At 36.6% G+C, this 24,032-nt stretch overlaps 1 protein-coding gene across 1 annotated transcript; it reads left to right on the plus strand.

The window, feature by feature from the left end:
- Positions 1 to 6,843: 6,843 nt before the first annotated feature.
- On the plus strand, positions 6,844 to 23,922 carry LOC121381945 (protocadherin Fat 4-like). Its single transcript, XM_041511373.1, has 7 exons — positions 6,844 to 6,964; positions 8,792 to 8,987; positions 10,284 to 10,481; positions 16,847 to 16,952; positions 17,596 to 17,636; positions 18,053 to 18,117; positions 23,239 to 23,922. Exons 1-7 carry the CDS (start codon positions 6,866 to 6,868, stop codon positions 23,278 to 23,280), a joined length of 747 nt encoding a protein of 248 aa, XP_041367307.1. The 5' UTR covers positions 6,844 to 6,865; the 3' UTR covers positions 23,281 to 23,922.
- The last annotated feature ends 110 nt before the right edge of the window (positions 23,923 to 24,032 follow it).

The raw sequence follows: 24,032 nt of genomic DNA on the forward strand, positions 1-24,032 counted from the left end.
TTGTAAACACATTCAGCGGGAGCTTCATGGGCTTCATCCATATGCATTGTAATTACTGCCCATTTGGCGGGAGCTTTATGGGCATTACTATTTGTGAAATATCTATGTTTAAGAAGTTACATATATATCCATAGAATTAATATCTATGTTATCTTATACAGACCACTTGGGGCAAAAGATGCCCAAATGAAGGAGAAATTGAAAATGTCTGCTGAATTCCCCCCAAGTTATAGTTATAGGAAATATGTGACATACCTACATGTATAACTTTATAACAGTTATGTAGAGTCGGTGCATTGTGGTTTATAAATTTGTCAGTTTAATGCAATGTTCAGTTTTGAGTAATTTGGTGTGACTTGCAGCTTAGTCTGTACGTAGGTCCACCTAGTCCTGAATCACTAAGACTATATCCTTGACATGGAGTATTGAGCCTGTTTGAGTACATCAACAGGAGTTCTGATGTATCGTTGATAACAGTCAGAAGACCATTGACCTAAGGTTTTGATCAAGTGGTCCTCCATTCTGGCTTTAGCAGCCGAGGTTGCCGCACCAATCCGAAAAGAATGGCCACTGTATCCAGATGAATCTATTCCTAGGAACTGGAACACCTCATTTAAATATCCCAAAAATACCCTTCTAGAGAGAGCTTCTCCTGTTGTTGTGATAAACAGTGGGTCTGTAGATCTGTTATGGAATGGTAAAAGTGATCGCACATTGTGATAAGTTTTAAAGGTATGATAAGGACAGGTCACTCCCTTGTTTTGGAACACTTGCACAGTCACACCCTTTCTGCATGGGTCTGTTTTCGATCTCTTAAGACTAACCAACACACTACTGCTCTCATGATGAAACTGTAGATCTTCCACACACAGGTCAGTTGTAGGGTCAAAAGAAGAATTTCCTGTTGTAGTAAATTCCCCACATCTCAAGAACCCATAGAAAGCTAATGTGAACACTGCACGCAACAATGAAAAGGTGTAGTTGTCAAACAAAGTTGGAGTTAATGCTTGACACATTTGTTCCAGTATTTTTCTTGTGATCGGAAGTCTTAACTGAGATGGTTTCCCCTGTAATTTCTTTACTGCCTGTAACGTTGCTGTAAGATGTGCTAGCGGAAGTCCTTCTTTTAAGAAAGGGTTGTGTCCCTTCCACATATAATGATACCTAATGCCGCAGAGATACATTTTTATTGTGCTTATTTGTAATTTTAGATTTGTGAAGCAGTGTGCTACATAATAAATTAAAATATCTTATGATATCGGTGGCATAAGTGTGTGGTTCCATGTAACACCATTTAACAGATGAAATCGTTTGAAACTTTCAAAACCTGTGTTGTATGCATCCCTGGTTTTAGGTGCTACTGAGTTCTCCCACAACATGTGAACAGTTTCCCTTTGGGTAACATTACCACTGAGGGTGGAGGGCATGGCTGCGGTTATCTCTCTGCTCTGGGTGCTGCATGAAGGAATCTGGATATCTGTGAACGAGACAAGAAATCAGCTAGGGTATTCTGTTTACCGGGAACATGTTTTGCATAGACACAAAAATTGTTTTGCATAGAACACAGAGTAAGTCTACGCATCAGTCGCATGATCACTGGTGATTTAGATCGGCCTTTATTGATGATATGTACTGTTCCATTGTTATCAGAATAAAAGAGTACTTTCTTTTTCTCCCAGAATTTGCCCCAGAGAATAACTGCCACCACTATAGGATAGAGTTCCATGAATGACATGGATGCTGCTTTATTCCCTGTGAGCACCGTCTTTAACTCAGCTGTCCACATTGATGAAAACCACTTTTACTTAAAATATCCACCAAAGCCTATAGTGGAAGATGCATCAGTGTACAACTCAATGTCTATGGCTTGTGTACAGTGACGGTCATAAAACATGGATATACCATTCCAATGCTCTAAGAATTCTCTCCACATGGTGATATCCCTCTGAGATTCCTTATTTAAATGTACATGGTGGTGCAGTTTAGTAACTTGAGTCGAGAGCCCAATTAGATATGACACAAATGATCTTCCTGGCAAAATTATTCTTGAAGCAAAATTCAAATGTCCTAAGAGTTGTAATAATTCTCGTTTACTACAACTACGTTTACCTACGATGGTATCCAAAAATGTCATAATTCTACAAATTTTCTCCTGAGGTAAACGAGCTTCCATTTTGTTTGTATCCAGTATTATTCCTAGATATTCAAGAACAGTAACAGGACCTTCTGTCTTGTGTTTGGCTAGAGGAATGTTAAGACGATGAAATATTGTGGTCAGTAGTGCCATGGTTCTCTCCCCTTCCCCGTTTGGTCTGTCAATAGTTAGAAAATCATCTAATAAATGAAATATTACTTCTATTCCATAGTTGTTATTGGCAATCCAACATATAGCCTGTGATAGTTTGTCGAATAAAGCTGGACTAGAACGACATCCAAATGCTAACCTGTGGTAAAAGTAAAACAAGCCCTTCCATCTAATCCCAAATAGGTGCCACTGGTCTTTTCTAATGGGAAATAATTTAAATGCATCACTAATGTCTGTTTTGCATAGCAAAGAATTCCTTCCAAAGTTTTGAATAACTTATAGGATCATCTACTTTAACATATGAAAGTGAACATAGTTCTTTGTCAATTGTTTCATTAATGCTGATATGGAATGGGTTGTCATGAGGAGCAGACAGATCTACAATTAGCCTTTTCTTATTTGTGTACTTTCCAGTAGCCACTCCAATTGGACTAACCCGAAATACATTGAATGGAGGAGAATCGAATGGACCTAAAAGAAACCCTTTACTACATTCTTTTGATATTAGGTCACTTACAATATCTGGTTGTTGTGTGGCAGTCAAAAGATTTTTACACTCTAATACACACGTAGGAAAGCGAGAAACTAATGTGTCAAATCCATGTTTACAGCCATTGCACAGTTGTGTAACAAATTCTTTGTTGGGATGATGTTGTAACTCATATTGCAATCTGTCAACATTGATAGGGCTTGAAACAGATGGCAGTCAATCTGACTTTGCTAGACAAGTGGCTGCACTGTGGGTAGCTTTTGTCACCATACATTTTGAACACGTGTAGAAATGGGCATTCATGACGTGTACATTTCCCTTCATTAAAGTTATTGCACACTTCTTTCCCATTCACTGAAATCCTTGTTCTACCTTGTTTGTCTCTACCCTCTTTGTTGAATTTGCTGTTCCTATTCATGCCCATGTAGCTACTGTATTGAACGCCAGAATTTAGTCTGTCACACTGATTGGTAGCATGCGTTACACTAGAGCAAAGTTCACAGGTTCTTGCCCTTCTTCCTGCTGTTACCAACCCATACAATCTCATGTTCATCAGTGACCAGTCTACTTTTGTATTATTTTGTCTCAAGGCTTCAGCACATTTAACCGAAAAAAGTTTATGGTAGTCATAGAATGCATTCCCATGGCTATTGTGTATGTTAATTATGATACCTTCATACAAATCCATTTCCTTTTGGCGTTGGGGAAAGGCATCACACATGATTCGTTTATATTTTCCGAATGCAGTGAGAAATTCTGAAAGGGACAGAGTATCGGATAATCGTCGATCAGCTATTCTATTGTGTAAGTTTCCTGTTTTGGGGCTTTCCAACTCGTATCCCGGAATTAACAGCATAGATAAGTTTACATCCTTACCTTCGATAATCAGCCTCCTCAGGCTTGGTGATACTATGTCCATATGTGGCAAGAGGTCCGGGGGAACCCCATATGTTTTGTTTGTTCCACTTTCTGCCAGACTGTTCAGCGCTGACTGCAAGTTATGATTCCCAGCCACGAGAGCTGATCCACTTGCTGCTTCTGGTGTTCTGCCATTTACAGCTGTTTGTAACTGTTGAATCTGCTGTTGAAGTGACAACATTGTCTGTAAAATCAGAGGTGCTGCCATGTTGTTCAAGTCACTTGGCTTAAACACACTTCTCTCAGGCTCTTTCTGTGTAGATCGTGGTATAGTGTCTTCATGTACTGGAACACATTCCACCTCCTGTTGAGAATCTATCTCTGTAGGAATACTTCTTTCAACATCATCTTCTGGTGTCCCTGGCACATTACACTCTTTGTTTCGGTTCTGCTGGAAGAGTTTCCTCAATGTAATTTTTGAAAGTCCAACTGGTATTCTAATTCCTAGCTTTTCCAATTCATTTTTTAAATGTCCAGTAGTCCAGTTTTCAGGATTGCACGAAACATAGGGTTTTTTGGGTCTAGAACGCGTTCTTTTGATTGCCCTATCCATGTTAAAATTGGCAAGATTTTGAAATGTTAAAGTTCTCAGAATTAACAAAATACTGTAATCAGAGAGTTGTGAATGTCTTGATCTACAGTAGCTACAAGAACAATGCAACAACAAGAGCCTGGCACTAGCTCCCAGGGACCAGAAGATCGTGTGACTAGATTAGCCAATGAACTTGCACTGTAAGCTTACAAGCATGCATACTTGACGACTATCTCTGGATGAGCACCCAGCTGGGTTACCTGCAGCTCCTAGCAGTCTATTTTTATCTCTAGCACTGGTAACAGTGTACATGGGCTTGCCTATAGATATATACATGTGAATACATGTAACTGGGCTTGTATGACCATAGGTGTAGCAAGCAGTTGGCCATGCATCATGCTTGTATAAAACTGGTTTATATTTTATATAAACCCTGATAGTAATATGTAGTACATAGACAGAAAATACACATAGTATGTAGTACATAGACAGAAAATACACATAGTAATATGTAGTACATGGACAGAAAATAGACATAGTAATATGTAGTACATAGCCAGAAAATACACATAGTAATATGTAGTACATGGACAGAAAATACACATAGTAATATGTAGTACATAGACAGAAAATATACAGTAGTATGTAGTATATAGCCAGAAAATACACATAGTAATATGTAGTATATAGCCAGAAAATACACATAGTAATATGTAGTATATAGCCAGAAAATACACATAGTAATATGTAGTACATAGACAGAAAATACATAGTAATATGTAGTACATGGACAGAAAATACACATAGTAATATGTAGTACATGGACAGAAAATACACATAGTAATATGTAGTATATAGCCAGAAAATACACATAGTAATATGTAGTACATAGACAGAAAATATACAGTAGTATGTAGTATATAGCCAGAAAATACACATAGTAATATGTAGTATATAGCCAGAAAATACACATAGTAATATGTAGTATATAGCCAGAAAATACACATAGTAATATGTAGTACATAGACAGAAAATACATAGTAATATGTAGTACATGGACAGAAAATACACATAGTAATATGTAGTACATGGACAAAAAATACACATAGTAATATGTAGTACATAGACAGAAAATACACATAGTAATATGTAGTACATAGACAGAAAATACACATAGTAATATGTAGTACATGGACAGAACCACATACCAGTTGTTTTGCCATGTTATGTATTGCACCAGTTTATTGTGCGCAAGAATATTATATCACGAGACCGCATAGCAGTCGAGTGGTACAAATCTTACACACTATAACGAGTGCACTAAATAGAATGGCAAAACAACTGGTTTGTCACATAAATATCGTATTTGGAAAAACAAAAAACAAACATAAAATAGCATCTAGGCCTATGAAAAGTAGTCCGGGTACAACAGGCCACATAAACTTACAGTATTTAATACATTGTACTGTATTCCGGAGTGGAGGTGACAAAGAATAGATAGTAGTTGCACTGTACTGGGGGGGTAGCAGCAGTGATGTTTTGTATATAAAAGCTATTTCGTGGGGGGTTTTCAAATATGATTTTAATGTCAACCATTACAATGTGTGCCTCATTACTTCGCAGTTCGTGAAAATATGGTTTTTACACATCACGAGTTGACATAAAAATCGTATTCGAAAAAGCCCCACCTGAAAGGGTCTATTTATCATAATATTATACATCTTTCCTAAAAAAATATTACAATATCTTTCGTTTTTTGTTAATATATTTCGCTTATCCTATCGAAAACACGTAACGCCATGATATATTTCTTCCGATGCGGCGATGGAACTTTTCCAGAATATTTACTTGACCATAGACTTTTTAAAATAAATTTGAATAAAAATTATCTTTATTTAATTATTAAATTAACATTTATTTAATAATACTGCTGTGCAAACATACCTGACAAAGCGATACTACCCCCCCCCCCCCCCCAAAAAAAAAAAAAAAAAAAAAATAATAAAAATAATATAACGCCGTTAAATTTTAATTTACATTCAATGGCAAGGACATTGTGTCATCATTATTTAGCTTCGTATTCAATTCGTTTTAGATATTTTATCGTGATTGCATTTCATATCCTTTTTTTATAGGTGCAGTTGTTTAAATTACATTTTATTATTTTTTAAATACGATCAGATTCATTGGTAATCATCAAACTTAAATACGAAGAAACGAGACAAAGGGAGATAACTTAATCATGAACTTTTACAAAAAAAGTAAATACGATTTCTATATTTTCACTGTAGCTAAAACAGTAAAAATATGACTTTTCACCGGATATCACTTTTATGATTTCTGTAGTGGCTGTCAAAGTTAACTATATATGACTAAACTGCCGCAGTGAAATAATCCTCTATGTTGTATATGACCAAACTACAAGCCGCATCTAGTCCATATCAGCCTTTCATGTTTCCTTACAGATTTACTTCTCATTAACTTCGACGTGGTTGACAAGGACGACGGCAATAATGCTAAAATCAAACTTAACATCACCGACGGTGACGACGTAGATCCCAAATTCAGTATGGACGGGACGAAGCTGTTTGCTGATGCGTCAAAGATTGACTACGACGTAATGGCTGACGGCGTTGACGTATTCACGTTAACAATATCGGTGGAAGATTCGCCCGACACTGGCAGCGCTCTGTCAACGGCAGTTTTGGTAATAGTCACGGTACGTTGAACTCTAATCATTGGACGATCGGGGGGAGGGGGGCCATCAACAATATACAACACTAAATTAAACCGAAGACGCGTTTATAAACATCTCTAATTCAAGATAATCCGGGGAGCATGCCCGTGGGTGGTTGGGTGGGTGGGTGTGCATTAGGCAAGACGTAGCGCCTGAGACGTCAAGGGGGAGGAATTCTGGGGGTATGCTCGTGAAAATTTTAAAATTGGATTACTTTAAACGCCTTTTTTGGCATCTGAATCACTAAATTAGCCATTTTCAAACAACAATTTAAAAACTAATCAATAAATTTAGCAATATTCTGGTAAAGACAAACGTTATCCATATTTCATCCATATAGGTTTATTAAATTCAAAGTACATCCCGCAAGTATTTAACCAACATACATGTCTTATTTACAAAACAATCTTTTCGAAAGGCAATGTACTTTCAACGTAAATAAGACATTTCTTGGATGTACTGACGCTGGACTAGCTCCGTTTCCGGAACTCTGAGCATGCGCAGTTCGGAATTCCGAAGTCATCTGTTAAAACACCCAATGGAAATGTATAGGTTTTTGGGGGTTTTTTTTTAAGCGTTTGGGGTAACATACCGCAGGCGTGAAAAAAATGTCTACCACAAGTTTGTTTAGTTTAACAACACCACTAGAGCACATTGATTTTTTTAATCATCGGCTGTTGGATGTCAATAAAAAAGTTTTTTTGAAATATGTCAACAACTGCACGGAACGGGGTTGAGGTGATTGATATGGTCAACGCATATTCTGGCAATTTGAACTTGAGACGAGAGCACTGCCCCAGCGTATTATTTTCGACGTTTGTGGGGAAAACGGCCATTTTTGAGTAAACTACAAGAAATGTTATCTCCAGAATTAATATACGTCATAAAACCAAAAAATTACGCAATACATATATACAGCTTGAATAAAAGACATAATCATGTGGTAAAAACTGCCATTTACCACTGTTATATATTAAATTTAAAAAAAGTGAATGAATGAAAGACCCCAGCACCATATATACTCTTCAAAAAAAGAAACGCAAAAGGGTACAAATGGGTTATAACTCCGATTTTATGTTTCCTACCGGTTCATGCTTTGTGAATATAAGGTCATTGCATGTCCCAAACACATTCCCACGGTTACATTCGATAAAACGCAGCTACTGTAAAAGTTCCAAAATGTGAATATTCGCAAAAAACCGCAGCCACGTGCAAACCATGTCACCACTGCACGTGCGTTGTCTGCACGTATATGAACACCGACAGTTGTTCGCTTGCCTGGCCTCTGTAACAGTTTAACGTCTCAGTGAACCGCAGAGAAACAATGCTATCGGCCAATGCCATCGACCAGACCGGTACGGAACCGCCTACGTGAGGTATGAATGTGCCAGAAAGGTGTCAAACACCCAGTGGTACGACATGCGATATATATTGTTTTGGATTAAAAAAGAACTGACCTGGTCCACGTTGAATGAAAGGGCTATGGCCACACATCGTTCCAGTTATGGCCACAACGCAGTGCCATACATGACAACGCCAGGCCTCACACAGCAACTATCTCACAAAACGGCTTTATATAAATTGCCCAATTTTAAAATCCGTTGTTTATACCGTATTTACTCACAAGGTTAACTATTGACACAGATTTTATCTTTTCTCACAAATTGCTTTAAAATGTTTTATAGATTGTCTATTTTAAGCAAATTGTTATCTACTTTACACAGTTTGCTATCTATGTTTCATAAATTGTTAGTTAATTTTCACCGATGTTTATCTGTCCTCTAAGATTGTTTGTCTGTGTGTTCACAGATCGTTCCAAAGAACGAATTCACACCTGTGTGGGAGTCCCCAGCGTTTGTGAACGAGTCGTTCCCGCCCGTCGTTCTCCGTGAAACTGTTCTCCCTGCTACGGAAGTGACCGTGTTCTCGGCCACGGATCGGGACAGAGGGGCCGACGGGGTAATACAGTACACAATCGAGAGCATTAAGGAGCATTTTAAAGACAGTATGTATAATTAAGCAGCATTTGATCCCAGTCGAGGCATGGGATTTTTAATCCAGATACCGACTCCAAACCCTGAGTGAGTGCTCCGCAAGGCTCAATGGGTAGGTGTAAACCACTTGCACCGACCAGTGATCCATAACTGGTTCAACAAAGGCCATGGTTTGTGCTATCCTGCCTGTGGGAAGCGCAAATAAAAGATCCCTTGCTGCCTGTCGTAAAAAGAGTAGCCTATGTGGCGACAGCGGGTTTCCTCTAAAAACAGTGTCAGAATGACCATATGTTTGACGTCCAATAGCCGATGATAAGATAAAAAATCAATGTGCTCTAGCGGCGTCGTTAAATAAAACAAACTTTTTTTTTTTTTTTGAATAACCTAAGAGTCATCTTCATCTTCTAAATACAGCCGAGTTATTATACTAGAGCGGCGAGGGCCACTTTGTTTCGGTTTAATGCCCCCCAAAGTCATTCGGTTTGTAACATACGTCTACATTATAGCTCATTTGAAAGCTTATTATGTTATAGTTCCACTTTCTTTTACGAGAAATTCGTCTAGTTAGAGCATGGTTATTATGGCCGTTGAGTGACGGGTGTAATGATCGAGGGCGTAGCAGATATAATACGTGAAATTTGGTTACAAATATATGTATTTTACAGCTATTTGCATTTTTAGGCAAAGGTACAGCCCAGATAATTTATAATATGTTTGGTTGTCTGTTGATCTTGAAAACCATACGTTAGCATTTAAAGTCAGTACTAAATATACATTTGAAATCAAGGTATGGTCAAATAAAGGTTTATGGCAGCCATCTTGGACTTATGCTAAAAAAAATAACTTCACCTACATATATTTTTCTAATCTTTTAGCATGTTAATCTAGAGATCTTTCTGATAATAAATTCAATGAGAAACCTTGTTACAATTTATGATGGGATTGGCTATTTCTGGGCTTAGATTGACTGGACTGATATATTGGAAATCGATTTAAAAAGCATCTACATGGCTGCTCCATGGTGATGATATTCATGTCAAAACGAAACTACGAGTTTTAGCTTGACTGTGCTAATGCAAATAGGTTTTAGCTGGAAAAGATGTTTAAATTTCTTTGCTATTAATATATACATATATATACAATTTAGCTTATAACTCGATGTTTATGGACGTATCGAACTCGCTTTCTCTCGTTATATATTATTAATACAACTTCGAAGATAAATCGTATATAACAGCTAACTAGTATTGTCTATATCGTAACTAATATATACTGAAGTGTCAAGAAGAGTTTTGTTTTCCTGACAGCCAAAGTAAAAGATGCGAAGGACATGTTCCTGATGATTTCCTCGTCTGGTGCGCTGATGACCGCCAAGGGGCTGGACGCCGACACCGGCATCACGCACTACGAGATCGTCGTGGCCGCCGTCGACAGCGGCACTGTACAGCGAACTGCGAGCGGCACCATCATCGTCAACATCCAGGACGAAAACGACGCAGCTTCGGGTAGAGTTCAGTTTATCTGAGAACACACATGTAGATGTAGATGTTTAGTACGCCGTGTTCGGTAGACACTACAAAACCAATGTCATATTTAACAGTCTTGTCATGTATATGTACTTGCAAGTGTACACTTGTTGAATGTTTCAGTTTAATTTGAAGTTTACAACAGGTAGGGACAGAACGAGAAGTTCAGATAGGTCGTTCGTGTGCACATGTTCTGACTTCGCCAGAGCAATTACTTATGATCAAAAAGAGTTTGTTCCCCTTAGGGACCGTAACAAAAGTATATTGAAGCCAGAGAGACTAAGTCACTTAGTCTGGGGGGGAGGGGGTTTACGATTTCAACATCTTCATTTAGTCATTTTGTCACTTTTGGCTTCATTTGCTTTGAACTTGAAAATCATCATACAAACACAACCCAAAAGGCTTCAAAACACTGGCCAAGGTATTTATTGTCGACCTACTGCCCATGCAAACCAGGATATCAAGGTGGCTAGGTATGTATTACAGTCAACTCTCGTTATAACGGCCATGTTGGTACCACACAGGTCTTGCCGTTGTAACGATCGTAAAGAGTTGGCTCTCTTAGTATGACAAGTGGTTTGGCAATCATGTGTAACACTAATAAATAATAAAGTAATGAAACAAACAAAAAAAAAAACAAACAAACAATTGTTGTTATACATCTTGAGCGTGTTTAGGATGATTTTCTTTAATAAGAGTCACTTCTCTTTTTTCACTTATCGAAATTTGCGTGTGGCGTCGTGTTGCGGGTGGGTGTGATATTTTTCTCCCAATAAACCGCATTAAAAACATTTCACGATATATTGTAACTTCTAATTAACAAAAAGAGACTTGACAGGAACAACTCAACTCTGCATCAAGATATTAACAACAATACAAGTTGTTTAAAAAATCTCTACCTTGCACATCAAGCGCTGGAATAGAGCCGAAAAACGGCAATTGCAACAGCAAAAAAGAAGAGAAAAGAAGCATAAATTATCTTAAATTGCTGGAAAATATGACTTGAGAAATAGGCCAACTTGGAGCTTATGTCATTGGCGTCTGATGAAAGATACCAATGGGCATATTGTCATTGGATGTATAGTTTAATAGTTAAAAAGCCTTTCAGAGTGCCTTGGTTGGCCTCATATCACTGTTTAAAAACATTGTTTCACTATGTGCATTCATGAATAAATACTCTTTGTATCTTTTATATTACTACTGTCTTCCTTTGGTCTTTTCCAAACCTTGTTCTGTAACGTCAATTTGGATGAAGCCAAAGTCAACTGCCCATTTAGTCTTTTTGAGGGGGGTGGGGGGTCAGAATCAAGACTAAGTGACTTAGTCTCTCTGGCTTCAATATACTTTTGTTACGGTCCCTTACTCAGCTATCTTTTTAACATGTGCTTAGCTTACAGCATACTTAAAAGTACCTCCATGATTTCTTAAATGTCTTGTTTATCCTATAGCTTGTATTTGAGATGGTTGGTTTAATGTCTTGTTTAGTAGAAACAGACATTGCCTCATTGGCACAGTTTTTCAACATTTCTAACACGATCTCATGTTTCCCAGTCACAGTCACCGTATAAGAAAAGTGTACCCTCTATTAAGTAGCATGGGTCTATGGTGATTCGCGGTACTTAATAATATTTGTATTAGTATAGTTTAAAACTGATTTGTAATTTTATTATAATTATTAACCGAAGAAATCTTTTAATTGTTACTTGAACCAACAATGCAAACAATTCTACATAACTGATACAATCAAAATTGCACACGTGCTTACAATCGGCCTACCCCGCTCAATGAACGAAAACAACGTAACTATCGAGTCGCGTTATTTAGTATTTTCAAGTGTAGAAGCACAAAATACCATAAGAACAAAGTATATAGCTACAATTTGCTTGATTGAATTTATGTCTTGAAGCAATCAATAAAAAAGGAACTGTTTTTACAATTATTTGCTGCATGGTGCTTAAATTATTGCTTGCAAAAGGTAAAAAATAAAAGTCCCATTATTGATTGAGGCGATGCGGCTATTTTTTCATGGATTGCAAAGAAAAGGTGGGTATAATTAGGTTTTTTACGTCCTCATCTGCCTTCGTTTATCCTTAATGGCCATGGTGTCCCCTTCCTTGCTTTAGCACCCTAAATATTTTCATTTTCATTTTCCATATAGACAAGGCAATTTTTATCACTTCAACTTTGGCCAAAAGTATTTTTAAAACAAGCCATGCCACTTATTCAGAACAACATTACCTGTTTTAGAGAGAAATTAAAGAAAGCTAATTGGCAATTCTACATTGACGGACTTTACATTCAGAGAGGTTGGAGGTCATTCCAAATTGCCTGATTGCTAGAGAGGTAACCCCAGTAACTTGGTCTTGTGTATGAGACTTGCCAATGTCCATGTCTATTTGGTGCCACATACAAAAGTGCCTAGGAAAATCAATGGTTTGGTGGGTAATAAAAAAATATGTGCGTAACGGACGTTACTTTAAAAGGACATGGGTAAAAACCAACTAACTTCATTTCCAAATTGTGTGAAACCCTTAAATTGCACAAATCAATGTTTGCCCTTAAAGTAAAGGTTACCTGGCTACATGAAACTAGCAATTACCATTATTCATCTCTGAAACATGAGTATACTGAAAATTATTATATAATTGTGTGTGACGGATGTTACGTGACGGATGTTACATTTTGTCCACCGATATAAAGTGAAGTTCTGTCTTCATAAAAAGAAGTACATCATCATCTGCAGTGATGATAAAAACATTTTAATGCATGGTGACGATCATGTTGTGGATTTTGATGAATTTGGATTAAACTTTCACAAACTTTATCAATATCCATCAATGTATCTTAGTTATTTCTATCATGCAACACCCTGCAATTATTTTAAAGGTAAAATGCATAAAAAAAACTGTCATGTTGAAGACAAACACGTACCCTTAATATGGTTACAAAAGGATCTACACATTGGCGGATGCAGTGTGTGTGTGGGCGGGGGTTCCAGGGACAATGCCGCCCCGCCGCCCGCCTCGCCAATTTAAGTGCCCTTTGTTATTATCGCCCACAATATACACCAATATACTGCGCTAAAAACGCGTCTCTGGGTATGTTTAATTCAAAAGTTCTCAAGGAACATATATTCGAACTCCCTTACAAATTTTGCACATTTTGGGAGCTCGGCTTATTGCCTTTGACAAATTAAAATTGCCATTTTTGTAATGTTGTGACCCCTTTACAAAACCCTAGATCCGCCCCTCTGAAAACAAAACCCCACCTGTACTGAGTTACAAATCTACCAATGTCATATCCGGATATATATTTTGTAGATTACCATTGCATGGAAATATTTCATACAGTTCACAGTAGTAGCTAGAATTATGTGGTATGGATTCAGTCATATTTACGATTAAGTAACTATGACCTTGAATCAAAATCTACGGTTAACCAAAATGGGGGAAACTCACCCCCCCCCCCCACCCCCACCCCCACCCCCACCCCACCCCACCCCCACCCACACACACACACACCTCAGTCTACCCTTATCTTGGTCACAAATGGTGGTGGCAGCGTTTTCTCTCTAACACAGAAAGTCGGGTCCTCTTTCGATGGTCATTTCCATGTGGTACCATCTATATGCATAAAGGCGACATTTACTCTGATTCCCATCACGAATCTGCTTTACCACTTCAGGAAAGAGTTCGTCGTTATACATGTATTCAACAACGCGCCAGTCACATTTTGGATTGGCATGTTAGTATATGTGGTGTTTGTGATACCGTACACTATCATTTTCGTGGGTCTGGACAATTGTTTTCAGAACTGCAATAAAACTTGAATATACACCTTTATTTTTAGTATGTTGTCTGCTGAAATTAAAATAGATTTTTCTTGACAATAGTTAGAAATGAACAAAGATGAAACATTAAAGAATTGTGTGTAAAATATGCTGTTGCTGCCATCTACTAAAACTCATTAGTAAAACACCCTTTGTTCTACAGGGTATCAGGGCACACACACACACACACACCGTCATTCCTCCCCCGGTAATTTTTTTCCGGTCAGTTCCCCTCTGGTATTCCCCTCCTCCCCTAGGTCATGCCCCCCTATTATTAGTGGTAAAAATGTCTGCAAGATATTTCTGCTTTACATTAATATATTAATATAACCCTCATGAATTAGTTTCGCTTTACCGCTGGTGGACTTAACGTGCTCCATGGTGTGTGTATCAAGAACATAATGTAATTTTGTAAGTTCACACTAATACTTAGGTCGATTTTACAATTTAGCATCCTTGATTGTTTCTATCATGTAGTTCCTTACTTGCTAATCAAACTAAAAGGATTAACAACTTCAAACATTGGCTTTTAATAGATAATATCAAAAGTGCTAATCTAATCTTGTTCAGTGTAATTCAGTGTAATTCCTTAACTGGCATTTACATTAAGAGGTTTAGAAAGTAATTTTTCTACTTCAAAGGTTCTCTATTACTGTATTAGTATATAGCAATTTCAATTCAATTCTTTACTAAAATTGAGCTGTATAGCTCATCTGTATAAACAAGATTACAAATACAATACATGTACAGGAAAAACAAAACACAAGCAAGCAATACATAAACATACATATAAAGGTGATTGCTGCTGCGTATAGCAATAGTAGGGATTTATATATTGTTTTCTTAAATTGGAAATGCATCGTATATCAAAACTGGGTGGGGGAGATTTACTGGGGGAAATTTACCAGTGGGAATTGTCCGGGGGGGGGGGGGTGTAGTAAGAGGGAAATATCCTGGGGGAAATGCCCTAGAATCGTTCTAAAGGTGTTGAATGACTAAAATAATAATAAAGACTTTTTTTCTAACTCACTGCAATATGATGGACGTTACTGAATCCGCCCATATATGTGATGGACGTTACATGTGAAAAATATTACAGTTTCCTTTTCTCTCTCAAATTCAAATCACTTGATTTTAAGACTGACTAACATATTTATAAAGTTAACCTTGACTAGTACTAAGAGAATTACAAAGGTCATGTTCATATAGCCTTTGAGGTTTTCTTCTCAATTAAATAATTCTGATTTTGTTTTGTGACAGATGTTACACTGACCGTGCACACTGCTTTAAATCAAATGTCTGGTTTCCCACCTTCATAGAATATTTTAAATGCCCTTACTCTTTGAAGTAACGGTCCTGACCTCATAAACTGAGAAGCTTAATATTCCGGTTTTGGGGTAGTTTTTAGCTTTGAAATTATGTAATATGTGTTTATGTCAAAACCATTAGGAAAAACATACATGTTAACACGATTTTTTAGTTTTTCTGCAAACTGAATGTCATGTGAATACATTTTGACCCTTTGTATAATGAAATGATGAAATTAATTGTTTACCCTCATGTCCCTCGAGTCATGGAATTGCCCTAATGGTCCAAACCAGCATACAGACCATTTTGGCTCCAAATGCGGTTTTATGTCCTAGCAAAAAGAAAGAAAAAACCGGCAAAAATTGACGTCATACCGCAAGAAATTTTAAAATGTTGACGCTCGAGGGTCAAAATCGATGTGCGCGCTGACCAGATACCAGAACTTTATTTTGTTTGGCCTAAGGTGGGACAAACTTATCTTTTGTTTTTTAAATAGCTTTGGTTATTTCTATTTTGTTAAAAATAATGTTTTATCTAAATAGGCTTTTAATATTTATTCAAATATAATACCGACTATACATATTGTAGTAATAGACCTATTTTTAATGTAAAACTCATGATTGATCTACATCCTAGTTTACGTTTTCAGTTTTTAGCGCCCTTATTTGCTTCCATAGAAAAAGTGGAGTATACTGGAAATAACATATCGTAAAAAAGTTTAAAGTTTTTGTTTAACGACACAACACCACTAGTGTACATTGATTTATTGATCATCGGCTATTGGATGTCAAACATATCGTGAATACCAAGAGTTACGTTCTCTATGTGTCCAACACAGTTTTATGTACCCGTAATCTGTGAGGAAGACAACTATGTGACTATTGTAAGAACTGGTGCTAAAAGTTGCAGGAGATTGGTTTGTTTTCAACAGGTAGTTCAGGGAGCGATACGTTGCCCATTGGTAAAGCGTTCGTTTGATGCGCGGTCGGTCTAGGGCCGACGGGGTGAATCCACTGGGCTATTTCTCGTTCCAGCCAGTGCTCCACAACTGGTGTAACAAAGGCCGTGGTATGCACTATCCTGTCTGTGGGAGTTTCCTCTCTCAATATATGTGTGGTCCTTAACCATTATTCTGACGCCATATAACCATAAATAAAATATGTTGAGTGCGTCTTTAAATAAACCATTTCCTTCCTTCCTTCAACAGGTAGTTCGAGCGACTCGGCTGAGCTGTGGGCCATGCGGGTCCTCGTCGGCTTGTTGGCCACTGGCCTGCTTCTCGTCGCCTTGCTCCTCATGAAAACCATCCTCTCGTGCGTAATACTTTCATTTTCTACTTCTTCATTGATTTGCAATGTTCATTAAACACATTTATATATACTGACGATCAAAAAAACGTATACCGATCAGGTTGTACCAGTAGTAAAAACGACACAAAACACAAGTGCTGTATTTCAAAAGTATAAACATTTGGCGAGATATGAACACTGTATACACAATAATCACCATCAGATTTGTACATGACTGTTCACAAACTGCACTAGTGGTAAAATGTTCGATTTCACATAAACATATCTCGATATACTTTCTTTTGACCGTCAGTATATTTTTAAAAACAGAGATGTAGTGTTCGAACATTCAGAAATATGTTTGCAATAAATGTATCATTGTGTGAAAACAAATTTCACCTACATTTTTATCGTTTTAACGCTAAATGTTGACAAACAAAACATGTAGTCATTATTGAAGCCACGTTGTCATGGCACAATCTTCTCACAATGGCTGATACGTGATACCATCGCCTTGACACAAATATATTGGTGCGTGTCTAGAACTGCCATGATACGATTTGGAAACTGTAATAATATTTGTATTATTAAAAAAGTTTGACTGTTGGAAATCATTTCAACCATTAAGCATATTTTAACCATACTACCAGTTATTCTCCCATTACAGGGCCGCTGCAACAGTACCCATAAGACCGCCAATTAAGAAAGGTAACCAACTTATTTATTTATTTGCGTCTGTTTGTAGGTCGTTTTGTGTGTAAGGGGGAGGGGGTGGGGGAGTCAGCGAATGTACGGGAGAGAAGAGGTTTGTTTATTAGAAACGTTATTTACTAGTATTTCAAACTCTAGAATGTAAAATGACTCATGTTTGGTTCACGTACAACTAAGTTTTGAAAAATAATAAAATTTGAAAAAGACTAGAATAAAAATTTGGGAGGCCTAATTGACAGCTCTTTTAAACTGTCTTAATCAACATGACATCGCCCTTGCGAGTCTGCATTGCTGTGCGAGGTCTGTACGACTACTACACGAATGTGAATGTACTAACTGGAGCCACTTTTTATCTTTCTTCTTCTGTTTTACTTTTTTTTTTTACCTATCTCAAAGTTAGCCATATTTTTCAGTTGTTCCCAAAGTACAGCTGGAACGGCCCGAAGCATCCGACTCGCACTTCAAGAAAGGACATATTGTAAGTTGTCAACAACAAAAATAGTAACGATGATATATTGACAATATTACCTTATTTTAACAAATACAGTTTTTACACTCATGTTGTAACCTTAACTTTGGCGTGCTGGGGTGCTATTCAGAATGTCCACAGTTACTACAAATTGCTGCGGTGAAGCAAATCATGCATTTTTGTAGTTGCAAAACTAAACTTAAGAATACTACGAATATTACTAGTCCAATAAAGTAATAAGGGGAATTTGCGAAGTTTGCAAGCGTATTCTAGGTCACCGAGACCCACTGAACGAAACTAAGTTTGCAAGTGTATTCTAGGTCACCGAGACCCACTGAACGAAACTAAGTTTGCAAGTGTATTCTAGGTCACAGAGACCCACTGAACACAATGAGTTGAGGTGATACTTCTCAAAATGGGGGCATTTATCAAAATATAACATCTTATTGCTATAATTACGTATTACTCTTCATGGTCTAATGTCTGGTCTTAACTTTTTAATTTCAAAACTGTGGATATGGGTAATTTTTGGCATGCTTCCATCAGAGAACTGTCAAAGTACGCCTGTCGTGGGCACAACCTCCGATTTTGCCAGAGAGTTCTGTCCATGACAGGATTTCAAAACTGTTGCAAGAAAACCGTTTATATTGCTTTAAGTGATTAGTATAAAGGGTAACAGAGTCATTCTGCAGTAACTGGCAGATTTCAGGTCCAATTAAAATTAAAATATTATTACTTTTTGTCTCTCTTTGTCTTCATCAGCTAGGTAGATTAGTATGATTAGCAAATAATCATAATGGCAGCAGTGATCTATCTGGCCGATTACAATTTAAAATTTATTGAAATCAGCATGGTGTCCCATCTCAGCGTCATCTCCGTCACGATATGTAGCCTTTCTTGAACTTCCATTTATTTTGTTTCCCATATGATTTAACCTACTAATGTGAATCCCAATATATTTACATTACTTTGTAAAACTAATATTCACATTTTGTTTGATATCTTAGATTGTTCAGACACCCAAACTGTGAGGGTCTGTCAAGTGTCAAGATATTCACCGTAATCGGATGTAGATAATTGTTCTATGAAGATGATTTTACATTTTATTAGTGCGACAACTTGTGTGAATATAAACAAGGGCATTCTCCTCTTAGTCAGGGAGCCACACGTGAAAACGTGCTCTAAAACAGGTTCAAGGTGAACACTCCTGCTATACTTTTTATTTTGGTATTTTTAAATAGCTTAGATATTCTGCACGAAGGATTGATTGGTCTACAAGTCAATTTCTATTGCGAAAAAAAGTTATCATAGTAACTGAAGGCATGTTTTTACATAATAAACTGAATAGTAATTATTTTTAGACTAAAAAAAATATTATTTATTTTTATATTACGATGAAACTTAGCACACACATAGCATATATTACAGGGAGCATTTTAAAATTAAAAGTAATTAAAAATATTGTGTACTACCAAATGCGGCCGTTTTTCAAGTTGGTCGCTATTAATATGTTAAAAATGTAATATTATGCTCGTTTGTTTTGTTTTTTAGCTATAAATATGAAATTTTAAATAACATGTTATAGCAGATTTGCATGCAGTCAGTTTATCTCATGCAGAATAAAATGTGATAAGAGGATCAACACAAAAGCACCCCTACAGGTCATGTGACATATCACAACACAACCCCTCCTATATTTTGCATGCATTATCATTAGCAAGTTTCCATGCATTATGCAGTCTTTACACTTAAAACATTTTAATATCATTTTAACCCTCTTTGTTTAATGCAGGTTTTCTCTGATAAAAATAAATATTATAATAACAACCCTGGCAATTGATCACGCCAATCAGCAATGTCGTGGAAATTGCCGTGGTTTTGTCAATTATCCACGGCATTTGCCGTGAAAGTTTTAACTTTTTAATTCTACTTTTCTTAATTAATATATTTGTTTTGTAATACTGACAAATTAAGCTGTTCTCTTACATATTAACCTCATACCTGCCATGGAAAATGCCGTGGAACCTATTCTTCTACTGCATATTTCTACAGTGGCCATTTTCTTATTTCCAGGTTGTGATAATATTAAAATTTTATAATTTAATAATTGTTTATCTATTGGTCTGTACGTGAGCATAAAGATGCATAGCTATAATATATATGACATAAATACAATTATTAAAAATAAATAATGTTTATTAAATATAGTATGATGAATATATTGTGACACATTTTATTTTTAAACTCATTTTTCATTCCAGTTGGGAACACCATTCTCATATTCATCAATATTGACAAAACCTATGATTTTGTTGATTTTAAACTTAATATCTCTTTTCTTTAGGTATACATAATAACAAACCCAAACCGAAATAAATTTCATATTTAGTTAATCATCTAAAATATCTGAAGCTTTGTTTTAGTGTAACCACAATAGCGTAGCTATTGATCAGCAAATTCAAATGATTTAATTTTTCAGCCAGTTATTGAATAGGAAAACAATAACTTAGATTTTCATGAAAAAATAAAATATGGGGGGAACATTTCCATGTTACACACACCTGATGACAAATGTGATATGGGTATTGAAATTGGTTATTCCACTTGCCACTCACTTTGTCACGCCCTCTTCTACTCTGGTAGTCCGATGCCACATATTTTACTACCTGGATAGTTTATAGCATTTAATGAAGATAGGGGGCGGGATTGAGCCCAGTCGGTTGAGTGTTCGCTTGACGTGTTTGCGTCGTAGGATCGAACCACCTCGGTGGATCCATTATGTTGAAAAGTGTATATAAAAGATCCCTTGCTGCATTAGAAAACATGTAGCGGGTTTCCTCTAATGACTACGAGTCGGAATTACCAAATGTTTGACATCCAATAGCCCATGATTAATGTGTTCTAGTGGTGTCGTTAAATAAAACAAACTTTAACTGTAAAACTTTTTTTAATGAAGATAGCTCTCACATAGATTATAAGTGGTCCTGATTTGGAATTTACACCTTCGACATAGTGTGTATTAATCAGTTTTTATTTTATTTTAATTCCTAAGCAACAGTCAAAGCATTTGAGCTAATATTCCTCAAATTGCCTACTTATCCTGAGGTTGTGACAACATCACTGAATTACTGTCTAGGATATCAAAGAAAGTTGAGTAAGACAAAGTTGGTATGACGTGTGACCAAGCCATTTATGAAATAGTATTGTCACTTCGGAATACGTGTCCTGAACACTTATGCTATTTTACCTTCAAACGAAATGTTCAATGTGCAATAGGATTCTTCGTGTGATTAAGCGACAGAATATATTCTTGCTCATGCACAGGTTTGCCTTCCAGGAACTTCAAAAAAGAATATTTCTGGGAAAACTATTACTAAATACTGAAGGCACAGAGTGTGGTGTGCACTGCACTATGACCACTCTATCAAATGTATAGTTCAAATATATATGTTATAACAACCATATAGCAGACTTCTTGGTTAAGATGCACACACATGGTTATCAATCTGACGGTGCTTATTTTCTTTGAGAGAGCAGGTATCTGGTAATATCATGTGATTTAAACAGAAAACATGTTAACACACTTAGTTGCAGCAGGACAGTTACCATGTGATGGAACTTGAAGTTCATTTGGTATTTTAGGCTAGATACCCGGCCCCAAAGAACTGTGGTTTTAATCATTTGATAAATGCATGCCTATTCACAGTATTGTTGTTTATACTCCATGGATACACCTATCTTTTGTATTGAAAGATGACACAAAATATTACCTGAACATTTCTGTTTTACGGAGTTATTCAGTACTAAAGTTAGGGGACGCCAATTGACCCTGTTACTGCAGAATGATTCAACAACGGTCACTACATGTATGTATATAAGTATGTATTTATTGATGTCTGTCTATCTGTCTGTATGTATGTATGGTGTATGTATGTTTGTTTCTATATGGATCTGTGCATGTTTAGTTCTATATTTCTACGGTATGTGGACGATAACGATAGCGTATTTACATATTAATAAATACACTTGGAGAAGTCAGTAATATAGAGACTAATTTGTATGTTAAAAGTCCAAGAGCTGAGGGGGATGGGGTATTTAACCGAAAAGTTCCAAAAGGTCCGAGGGTATTTTTTAATACCCTGGTATATGTAGTTTATGGAATGAGGTTTCTTAGTTGCCAAATCTATTCCGATTAAAAAAAAATATTTTGATGTTTTTAATAACAGTGTTGAAATCTGCGCCATGGAGGAATTAGGTGCCATGGAGGAATTATGTGTAGGGATAACTAAAATGTCTTTATTTCAGTCGGTATTCTAGATAGAGCAATATATTACCCCTTATATTAACGCTAATGGTCTCTACTATCTATACGTACAACGTAAATATACGTAAATATTTTAATTAGGTCAGCAGATGCCAAAAGGTCACCATTTTGAACCGGCGTCTAAAATCTGGGCCCCAAATCTTTCAAACCATTTTTGTATACTGCTGTGTACATGGACGAGGAAAACAACTTCACTGGTTCCGATATAAAATATATTATGGCATGATTTTCATATGACAGTTTATCGGAAGGTCTTATATTTAAGGGTATGGGAAACATAATGCCATATAAATCTGAAAGTTTTAACGGTATGATTATATATGACCACTCAAATTGAAGGTGATAACAAGAAGTAATCATGGATGTACAGGTCAACACAGGTCAAAAGGTCACCACTTTGTTTTATCAATGCTTAAAATTGGGCCATTTTCTTCGGTGAGGCTTCTCTCTTACTTCTATAAAATGTGATTCATCACGTTTTAAAAACAGTTTCTTGTTGTATATTTCTAGGTATGCCAAGAGCATTTCAGTGACCCCAGTAGCATTGATATAATGGGCCATTTATTGCTCTATCTGGTATATTGACTGAACTACAGACATTTTAGTTATCCCTACCCCTAATTCCTGCATGGCGCAGATTTCAACAGTTTATTAAACACATCAAATTAGTTTAAATTTTGCAACTAATAAACCCCATTCCATAAACTACATATATCAGGATATTAAAAAATATCCTCATACTGTTTGGACCTTTTCGATTAAATAAACACCCCCTAGCTCTTGAACTATTTTCATTTTCATTTCAGGGCTATGAGATTTCTGACTACGATGACGATTTATATCTGTGAGATACTTCAGCACGACATTATACAAGATGCATCCTGACCAGACTATCTGTTCTGTACACGCTTATCGTTTCATTCTTCATTGTTATGTCCCATTGTCCGTCCCCCACTTCGTTGGGTGGCCATGCATCATCCGATGACACCAACAAGCAATCACGCAACCGATGGATTTCAAGTTGAAATTCTGAAATCATCGTTATGTTCCTCAAGCGATGCACATGCACGATCGCTTCATTTCGAAGCGGTCTGACACCATATAACCGTAAAATAAAATGTGTTGAGTGCGTCATTAAACAAAACATTTCCTATTTTTTCATTTTGATGCGATTATCGTTAAATTGGGGACGGCTATTAGACACATCTAATATTAGATACTGAAGTAACCCTTGTTACGAACATATTAGGTACAGACTCGTCAGGAGACTATTTTAGTGGGGTGACAAATGTGACTTCTATTTATCTGAAGAACAATTACAGTAAATCGTGTGGTCCTCAAGTGTTGGTTCCTACGAACCTGGGATATAGTGGCGACATCTGCAGACGCAGTTTTCTGTAAGAAAACGAAGTTATTTCCTATGATAATATATCTATATATCTATATAATATATTTCTATATATCTATATATATAATTAACCTTCTTTGTGTAATAAATTACTGCAGCCTTGTTTCGTTTGCATTTTTTTTTTCATATTATTTCTCAAAACATTAAAAATATCATGTATATTATACATGTGTATACAGAGTTTGCTGGAAC

The sequence above is a fragment of the Gigantopelta aegis genome, chromosome 9 (assembly GCF_016097555.1).
Source record: "Gigantopelta aegis isolate Gae_Host chromosome 9, Gae_host_genome, whole genome shotgun sequence".
NCBI classification, from domain to species: domain Eukaryota; kingdom Metazoa; phylum Mollusca; class Gastropoda; order Neomphalida; family Peltospiridae; genus Gigantopelta; species Gigantopelta aegis.

Coding starts and splice junctions, on each gene's coding strand:
- LOC121381945 (XM_041511373.1), top strand. CDS start 6,866: ATGGCTGACGGCGTTGACGTATTCACGTTAACAATATCGGTGGAAGAT. Junction 10,482..16,846: donor CGAAAACGACGCAGCTTCGG/GTAGAGTTCAGT, acceptor TTCCTTCAACAG/GTAGTTCGAGCGACTCGGCT. Junction 17,637..18,052: donor AAGACCGCCAATTAAGAAAG/GTAACCAACTTA, acceptor CATATTTTTCAG/TTGTTCCCAAAGTACAGCTG.